Raw genomic sequence first — 10564 nt, 5'->3', positions numbered from 1 at the left:
AATGGATATACTTGTCGTTTGATAGTACATTCAGGTCAAAGTCAACACTGACGTCAGAGAAGAACAACGTTATTTTTTAAAATATACCAGAGGTCCTATTATTTAAACATTTTGTAGAAGAAGTCAGTGTAATTTATCAACATCTAATTGCACTATTTGGCTAGGTATATGAAAAAATTATTATTAAAGAGCTTATAATCTATTTAATCCTTTTCTAATTCTTTTTCATTTCTTGTTTGTGTTTTTTTTTAATTTATTTATTTATTTTTAAAAAAGAAAATATATAAACAAGGACGGTTGCAGAAGAAAGAGGAAGAGGAATAATGGTGGAAGGAAAAGAAAGGGAGTGGTAAATAAGGTACAAAGGGTTATACATTCGTACGAGGAAGCGTCAACGCCAATTTCTTAACTGTCTCAATTGAGAAATGGAAAAGGATCGAAATGATGCAAAGTAAAAGCAACGCATATTGGAGTCCCCTTCAAAACACACACTCCCCCACTCACATGTGTCACAACAAGTCACTACTCTCCCTCTCTCTCTCTCTCTCTCTCTCTATATATATATATATATGATTATATATGACGACAGTGGATTGAAATTTGATGGTTCTTTGGTTTCGTTTGTCCCCTTTTAAAACCAATCAAATTATTCCTTTCCTTTTCCGGATGCCTACACCCTTTTCATCTCCATTTTAAAACACATTTACTGAGCTTGCTTTGCAATGACCACAACTCCACTTAGGACCTTGATATGAGGAGTACTAATTCCTTTTTAACTTTAGACATAATTGAATCATTGAATATATATATATATATATTCAATGATTCAATTATGTCTAAAGTTAAAAAGAGTACTAATTCCTTTTTAACTTTAGACATAATTGAATCATTGAATATATATATATACATACACACACACACAAACAAATATAGTTAATAATAATAATAAATAAAACTACTAGTTAATATAAAGAAGGAATTTTTTTCTTTTTTAAATAGTTTGGGATAATGTCCAAAGAAAACTTTTATTGTGTTGGTTAAGAAGAGTGAAATAATCCACACCAAGAGTAATATTATTAGGGGAGAGAAAAATTAAAATTAATGTGGCTAGAGTTAGTAAAAAAATATGTGACAAAATGTGATTTGATTCAAAATATGACTTTAAATATGGTAGAATGAAAACATATAATTCATGTAACTGATTCTAAATAGTTGAGAAAAAAAGACTTATTATTAACTTATTATCTCCAAAAAAACGTAAAAAAGAAAAGAAAAGAAAAAGATTTCATTTGTAAAACAGAGTTATTAGTCCAGTTGCATGAGCTCTTCTTTCTAAAACAGAGTTATACACGACAAACCTAATTTCACGTATTTTCAACTTTTTAAAATCAAGGCCTTTGTCGTTTAGTGGTATCTCCTCTACTTAAGGGCGGATCTAAGAATTGTTAATGAGGTGGACTAATATTTCTTTGGTGTGCTAATACTAGTAATATATATATATATATATTTTAGTTGGTATTCATACACACTTGTTTCAACTGAGACTCGAATCCCTAACCTTAAGCCACCGGTGGATTTGAGCACACCAAAGCCTCCCTTGGTGTGCCTCTGTCTTTCAAAATGAATGGTGGAAGTCAAATTGGGCGTGTGAGGGGGGTGTGTTCGTTTTTTGTCAAAAAAAAAAAAAAAAAAAATCCAAAATGAAAATTTTATTATTTAAAAATATATTAAAAAAATCAAGTAGTGGTTGTTACAGTAATTTTGTTTTGTTGTAGATTGCGGTCCAACCCAAATCTCATGACCTAACATCAACATAGTATAATATAATTAGATAATGTGTTTTAAAATTAAAATACACAAATTAATATATTGTTTGGACATCTTCTACTGGTTGAAGACAAAAATTATGGCTAGAAATTCAAACCATCGCTGAACACCCTTCTAGTAGAAAACCGTGCAGATAAAAGAAGAGCAGCCAGAACTGAAATAGACATCGACACATGCATATATGTCTATATCTATGTCTCTATATGTATAGATAATATATGCTCATGAGACTAGAATCAAGTGAAAAATTCTTAGTGAGGACTTCTAGCTGAGCTTCAAAATATCCAAACTTTGATCATTGTAGTAGTGATTGTGATTTCTAATACGAAAACTGGTGACCTGGGTGTCATGTCAGTAGAACAATTTTGTCCATATTACAGATCTAATTTATGTACATGTGTATATATATCATTAGAGAAAAAGGATCTAATTAATAGCTAGGCTGAAGTAATCATACACTCTTTCAACTAAAAATTAGTTGATGACACTAATGTTGATTATCTGGGGTAGGCTTTCCCTAATCCTAGTGGACCATATAAAATTAAATTGATGATGTGATTAGCTTGGTAAGTGCACAGAATTTTCATGAAACCATGGTCAAGGACCATGAACAAACATGGCCATATGTGTCTTTGAGACTTTACATGACTTGTTAAGCAAAGGTAAACCAAGTCATATAATACATTATCTTCATTTCACTCAGATTTGTCTAATCATCCATGGATGATGAAACTTAAAAAATAAAAATTGAACAACTTCTCCAGAGGATTTACAGAGTATAAGATACAACCTTCATTTTGATGAAAAGACTTTAATAACCTTGGTCATTCTTAATTTGCATTTTTTTTCATCTATAAGTCTCAACCTAGGTCACATAGAGTAAGAGTGAGAGCAAATGCGAAAACGGGAGCGGAGCGTGAAAGCAACAAAATCTAAGTCACACAAATTGCGAAAGCGGGAGGGGAAGACCAAAAACGAATACGAGAATGTCAGAGTAACACCCGTTTTGAAATATCGTGTAACTTAGGTCTAAACCTGAAGTCTACCCAAATTACAAAAAAAAACCCAATACATAATAATCTGGGAGTCCAAACCGGAATGGTGTGGGGCCCACAATCCTTCTCACGTTTGATTTTGTCGTACTCCAAATTATTTTCCCAAATAAAATTGAACCTATCACTTCGCTAGTTACCTACCCTTCAAATTATTTTCCAAAAGAAAATCCTAATTAAATTGTACTGTTGTTAATTGATACAAAAAAAAAAAAAAAAAAAAAAAAAAAAAAAAAAAAAAAAAAAAAAACCTACACTTAACTAATTACATGCCTCCACTTGTCACTCCAACAGCCAATAGCTTGTGAGCTCCATGCGTCCATGGCTTGTAATATAAACTTTATATGATTGAAATCTGCAATTTAAATACAGAGATGACAATGTTCCTTCAAAAAATGTACAATCAAAACAGCAATGATATCTTTAATTGCTTCTTGTTAGTAGTACACAATAAGATTTATTAGAGAACAGTTTTAAAAAGTACCTTTTACCTAACGATGTTAAACAATGACCAACCAATTAAATTAATTTTCCAACTATCTAATTGTGATCTCTAGATACTATATATATGAAGTTTAAACAACCAAAACTTGATATTTAATCCTCAGACTTTACCCCACCAAACATTAGATGGGTGTTTTTAAAATTAATTCAGTTTCCTCCTCTTTGTACAAAAAGTTGAAAATCATCAATGTTGAGATGTCTATTATGAGAAAATCATTAGATTAATGTCAAATATGTTGTCCATTTCAAAGATGCCATTCATGTCACACACAGTGACTTAATTAAGATTGTTTTTATTTTAAAGAAAGAAACAAGCTACTAGTATTTTAGAGGGACAACTTAACAGATTTAAAAAGGTTATCAACCACCTTTGGTAGTACCACAAGTTTTTTATTTTTACATTATATGCATTGGACTGACTTAGAACTATTGCTTCAAAACTGGCATTTAATATTACACAAGGGACATCCTATAAAGCTATCTTTTCTACTTTCCTAGTCACCATGGAAAGAAACTTGCCTCACTTTCTATCATGGGTGAGAAAGTCCAATTAATTGAATGTGTGCAATAAAGGGGATGAAGTATGGTATTTGTCACTCGGGTCTTGTCCCACGTCGAATACTGATGACAATGAGTAGTTAACTAATAGAATTGGATGACAAATGTCTGATATATTACAAGTTGTATGAAAGTCGTCCTAATTCCTTATACAGTCTCGCCAAGTGCCTTGTAAAAAAATGTTTGGATCCAGATTCTTACTTGATTATCCTGTCGTTAGAGTTATCTTATCGTTGAATGAGAAAGAATGTCATAGGATGGGTACCGATAAAATGATTTTGGATTTATAAAAGTAGGTAAATAGTACCTACTTAACAACTTAATCACCTCATTCATTCATAATCACAATATATATTGGTGTTGCTCAATCACCTCATTGATTCATAATCGCTAATTGAATATGTGGTGAAAAAAGGGGATGGAGCATGGTATTTGTCACACGGGTCTTGTCCCATATCGAATACCAACAAAAATGAGTAGTTAAGTAATAGGATTGGATGACAAATGTATATCATGTATGTTACAAGTGGTATCAAAGTCGTCCCAATTCCTTATACAGTCTTGCCAAATTCCTACTCAAAGATGTTCGGATCCAGGTTGTTACTTGGTTATATTGTCGTTAGGATGAATAAGTAAACAATGTGGTTTGATAGCAACGAGAGTGTAATAAGTTTGAATGAGAAAAAAAGTCATAGGGTGGGTACGGATAGAATGGTTTTGTATCAGATGACAAATCTCCGACCCGTTACTGTAAAGATATATATATATATTTTGGTGTTGCTCAATCGCCTCATTGATTCATAATCACTAATCATAACATTGAACATTTGAACATATATGTCAGATAGAGAGATCCTAGTGCTAAATTGTCAGAAAAATAATTGGTAAACCTAAGACTAAATAATTAGAGACTAGCCACCATGCCCAAATTTAAAATATATTTGGTGGGTTGTTTTTTTTTTTTTTTTTTTGGGGGGGGGGGACGGAACAGCCATGTCCTTCAATTGGGTCGCTTTCCCCTAGATGATTACATTAACTAAAGGACCAACATTCTCATGGTATGGCAGCACACTTTTCAAGATATTTTCTCTCCTATTTCCTCTTGTAACTACTATTTCTTTAATCTTTCACCTTTCCTTTGTTTAACCTATATATATAATAATTATATGAAAATAGTAGTTATAATTATATAAAATCATTACAACAAAAGGTTAAAAAAAAAAAGTATAAAAAAATGTTGGAAAGAAAACTATGCGTGGGTGACTGTGGAGCAATGACAACTCTGTGTGATGGCCCAAGAGGACAAGGACATGAAATAATTGAAAGGCCTTTGCACTAGTGAAACAAAATGGGGGAGTGTTTTCATGATGCATATGTATGAGAGGGGGGTTATATATATATATCTATAAGGTGGTCCTTCCTCTAAGGGGGGGTCCACGTGGCACGGCCGGCAAGGTGTGGCCTATGGGCATGTGGGTATTGTGGTCCTAAAGGTTTCGAATAGGGACACGTGTCTCGAAAGGAGAGGTGGACAGGCTGTTGTGCATGAGCATGGGAGAGAGGGATGTGGTGTTGTTAATCAGGAGATGAGATGGATAGGAGGAGGAGAGAGCAGTGAAAGTGGGTAGTAGTCTTTAATGGAGGTATAAAAGACCAAAAGGCTACAAAAACCCCTTTTTTTTGGTTGGTTGTTTTTCAACTTTGAATAGTTTATGAGGTTGAAGAACTTGCACAAATTCACAATCCCTTTTAATCATTTGGTGGGAAAAAAAAAAAGAAAAAAGAAAAAAAAAGCCCATTCCAACGGAATATGTACAAATGCAATATCTATATTTATCTATATATAGATATAGGTCAACGGAATAAGTGACTACCCTAAATATCAATGTTCTCATCTTACGTAGTCTTGAAGTTCTAAAGTTTGAGTCTTGTCTTAGTGACTTAACCGGCTCACGGAGGGGAGACACCCTTCCTGGGTTCTAAGGGATTAGTCGGGGCAAAGCCTTGGATATCTCATGTTATCCAAAAAAAAAAAAAAAAATTTACTGAAAAAAAAAAAAATGTAATGTTAGGTTTCTAGTAGTTTAATTCAGATACCTCTCTAGTCTGTACACCTTCTATAACATTACGTCAATAGTGAACAAGCCCAAATTAGTTGAAACGTGAAAACTATTTCACATCTTATGTTAGCCCAACAAATTTCCAGTCCAAGTTCACTGAGCCCAGTGAGGTCATGTAGATCAGTAGGCTCATACAGCCCAAAATTTTGGGCTGGACTGATTCAGTAATCAACAAAATGAGCCAGCTTATTCTTTTAGAACCCAAAATTGGACAGGTTTGGGCTGGACTGATTCGATAATCAACAAAATGAGCCAGCTTATTGTTTTAGAACCTTGAAAGCTGAAACTCAGAGTAAGGTATTAGCCCAAGATTTACGGTTTTAACTTCATAAGGCTGAACAAACCCAATGAGATTCAATGGGCCTCGAAGACTTTGCTCAATTGGGCCTATTCGCCTATTAGGGTCTAATGGTTGTGGATCCGGTTTGTCAATAAAAAATTCTGCTTGATTTATGATGTAGGTCAGTTTTAATTAATATAAGTTATTATTATTATTATTATTATTATTATATTTTTTATATTCCATATTTTTAGAGAACTTCTACTTTTAGGTAATTGTCTTACATTTTTAGTTTTTATATTATTAGTTTATCTTTCTTCTTCTTCTTTTTTATTTTTTATTTTTAAGCAATTAGTTTTCTTGGATTTTTTTTCTTTATTATAAATTTATAGCAAGAATAAAATTCAAACCTTTTTTTATCAATAATATTGTCAATTCAATTCTTTTAAAATTCATTTATAAAAAATGCATATTTTTCAAAGAAAAAAAAAATTATCTTTTATAGTTCTCTGAAACAGTTTTTTATTTTCTTGATAATTGTTTTTGACTCAATCACTAGTACTGCTGGGTTTTTGTTGGGACTCCAATAGATAATACCTCCTCAAGTATTATCCATTGGTTTAGTTATATATTTAAAATATTTTTCAAGAATTTGAGAAATCGAAAACACTTTTAAAAGATTATTATAAAAATATGTTCTTTAAATATGGTTTTTTTTAACATTATTGTCAACAACACTTCCTATCATCTGCAAAAGCACCTTTACAACAAAGATGGACAAATCACAAATTCAATCATTAACCCGAATAAAAAAAATAAAAAATAAATGTTCGTACAATCTATTCACGATGAATATCACGAGTCCAATACTCCAAATATATATATATATGTCAAATTTTTTTTCTGCCAATCCCAACAAAAAAGTTTGTAGTTTTTAAGTTTTATTAAAAAAAATCACCCTAAATTTGCTTAGATTTGACAACTTGTCCATACTGATTTTCTAAATTAAGCATGTTACGAAATTGTTCGATATATAAATTAAAATAATAATAATAATAATATTTTTAATCCTAAATCAAAATAAGTTGTCTCATGCTTTATACGGAATAGTAATTAATTAAGCAACAAAAAGTACATTAAACAAAAAAATAAATAAAAATAAGTAGAGTTTGGACAAAATCAAGAACTATGGATCATGAACATCTACTTTGACCACACACACCAACAAATACCTCAAACACGTATCAACAAAGCAGCAACCACCATTAGAGCCACCACTAGCAGACCTGTTGTTGTTGGAGCGCTTGGGCTTCATCATCCGAACCAAGTATTTCTTCGTTTTCTGGGAAAAACTCTCTTTCCGGGAAAAATTGTAGCTTCGAAGGAATTTTTGTCTGCTCGAGAAGCTCTCATGGCAGTAGGAGGACATTGCAGGCGCTCCTAGTACTCTTGAAACCCTAGTTTTATGATCATCATCATCATCATCCATCAGTAAATATGTTGATGATGATGAAGTCTGATCTTCATCTCTCTCTTTATTCAAACTTAACCTCCTCAGGAACTCTTTGTCCGATTCCGGCCATTGGTACAACTTTACAAAGCTTACTGTTGTTTGGACATCCACACATCCTTCATTAATACAGCTTGATTTCATGCTTCCGTCTTCTTCATCGTCCTTCTCTTTCCTTCCCTTATATATATATATATATATTAGAAGTTTGCTAGAGCCTAGAATCCTAATCAAGGTTGGATTTGATTATGTTAGAGGCACTGTCTTGTGTATGACAAATATTGAAAGTGAATTTACAGGATTACCCTTCATCCGAATTACCTAAGAAATCAAGTGAAACACAAATTGCTAAAAAGAGAACCCCACAATATGGCAACCCCTCTGTACGGAGTACCTCAATTTTTTAATATACCAGTAAAAAATTAAAGAAAAAATAAATAAATTTTAATAAATTGTAAAGAAAGTATGTGTAATGTAATGTAATGTAATATGTGGCATATAAGACTTCTAACTTTCTAAAATTCAGTTACCCCCTCAAAATTAAAATTGAAAGCAGTAATCATGTGTTGGCGTGTTGCCCTAAAAACTTTATATTTTTTACTCTCATTCCGTGGCTTTAAATTTCAAGCAAACAAGAGGATTGATTATATGTGAGACCTTTTTTTTTGGCTCTCTTTTTTCGGGAATTAAGGCTCCGCTTGTTTCACCGTAAAATATTTTTTCTAAAAAATATATTTTTTTTCAAGTTAAATATTTCTTTTATTTTTATATCTCAAAAAATATTTATTTTATTTTAAGTCAAATTTTTATTTTATTTTTATATCTCAGTGTTTGGGGTTAAGTCTATTGGGTGGGGGTGTAAAATAACTTACCGAAAATGATGAATAAGATATTCTTGTTAAGTTTTAATATATATTTTTTTAGTAAATATTTTACGATAACCAAATACCCAAACACCATAAAACAAAATAGTAGTGGCCTAACGGTACTAAGCCCCTACTTTCTAAAGGGAGGTTAGGAGTTCAAGTTTCAGTAGAGGCATATATGTGTGAGTACAATTAGGAGGGGAAAAAAAAAAAAAAATCATAAAACACAAAAAATATTTTACGTTTAAACAAACATAGCCTAAATGTCATCCGTTAAGAAAAAAAAACAAAAAAATAAAATAAAATAAAAGTTAAAGCAAAAACACACGTCCTCAACCTTCCCATTTGTGAAAGAGTGATTATAACTAAAAAAAACCCCTTTTGGAAATTCACAAAAAAGTGAAAAGGGAATAATTTAGTCATGGGGGCATTAATGTCTTTCCAACTGCACGACGACCGGAAAAGAAAAACAAAACTGATAAATTAAGACAAGGTGATATAAGAGAATAAACAAAACCAAAGAGAGTTTGAACTTTTGCTTATGAATATTATTTTACTTGTTGAAATTTAACCAAGCCTAAGAAAGCAATGGGACTGTAATCAATTAAAAATACGAGTGACAGACATTCTGACGACTTATAGTTAATTAAATCCAAGTATTTTGTTGGCTACATTCAGAGAATCTGTCTCGTGTCCCTCTATTTTGTTGGCTACCATTCAGAGATTATTTTGTCCTACTCTGATAAGTCTCCCTCTACCTTTGTGCAACACATACACACACTCACACCACACATATATATATTATTTTTTTAGCACTGTCCTTACATTTCTTAGCCCTGTCTCTCTACATTGAGTTCAGTTTTGTTTTATAGCTGATGGTCCCATCATTCACACAATTACCACACTAATCAAATGGTGAGTAACATTATGTGTTGCCAAGTACTCCGTAATATAGCCAGTTCAAGTTCAATTTGCAGAATTATTAAATGGAGTATTAAACTATTAAACAACCAATTTTATTTTACAATCTGACAATACTAACATACGGAATACTAATAAAGGAATGTAGTTTTAGTGTATTTTTTCACCTTTAAAAATAAAAGGTGATGTGTGACGATCATTGTCCAATATTATTTCATCCAAATAAGATCCATGAGCAACTTATGTCATCATACGTTGTTCATATATATGTATATGTATTCACTAAAAAAAAAAATTTATCCGAGATTTTCTGGCTTCAACTTTTTTCCTATTTTTTTTACAAGCTTCATGCTCGTATTGGTCCTAAATTAACACAAAATTTTCTGCCAATATATCCATAGGAACCTGCAACTGTGTTAGAGATTTTCTCATATTAATTTAGGCCATTCTCTCTCTCACACTCTCAGACACACACACACACACACTGATTTTCTTGATAAAAAGAAACCCTAGTCCATGGATAGTTGGATTCATCTGAAGCCCAGACGGTGTGCTTGGGCCAAACCTACACGTGTAAACCAGGCTTGCTTGATGTCTCAATTCTTTGAAGCCCGGCCCAAATCTATGTGTCTTTTCCTACTTCAATCATACGTAGGTAGTACTCTCTATCTAACCAAAATTTCAACCGATTTCTTCGATGATCTGACAACTACATAGTCGCTTATTATTTGCTTTGCGAGTTGTAGTCCCATAATGCACACCAGGTATTTGATGTTTTGTTTACTCAGACTACAACCTTATAATGTTCTATCCTTCTGCTTTATCATCTTTCTTTCTCTCTTTATTGAAAGACTAGGTAGGTGCTTCACAGTTTTGGGTTGTATATTCATAATGATACCATGGGCGCTTTCATATTTCTTTCTATT

The 10564-nt window shown here is 32.2% G+C and overlaps 1 protein-coding gene across 1 annotated transcript; it reads right to left on the bottom strand.

The window, feature by feature from the left end:
- Nucleotides 1–7527: 7527 nt before the first annotated feature.
- LOC132316413 (uncharacterized) lies at nucleotides 7528–7995 on the bottom strand. The gene has a single exon (XM_059814892.1). The coding sequence runs from the start codon at nucleotides 7993–7995 to the stop codon at nucleotides 7528–7530; it is 468 nt and encodes a 155-aa protein (XP_059670875.1).
- Between the last annotated feature and the right edge of the window lie 2569 nt (nucleotides 7996–10564).

The sequence above is a fragment of the Cornus florida genome, unplaced genomic scaffold (assembly GCF_030987335.1).
Source record: "Cornus florida cultivar Cherokee Brave unplaced genomic scaffold, ASM3098733v1 CherokeeBrave_3.0.0_Hap2_Chr07, whole genome shotgun sequence".
NCBI classification, from domain to species: Eukaryota; Viridiplantae; Streptophyta; class Magnoliopsida; order Cornales; family Cornaceae; genus Cornus; species Cornus florida.
Note: the sequence above shows the minus strand (reverse complement) of the source record. Positions and strands in the feature narration are given on the sequence as shown.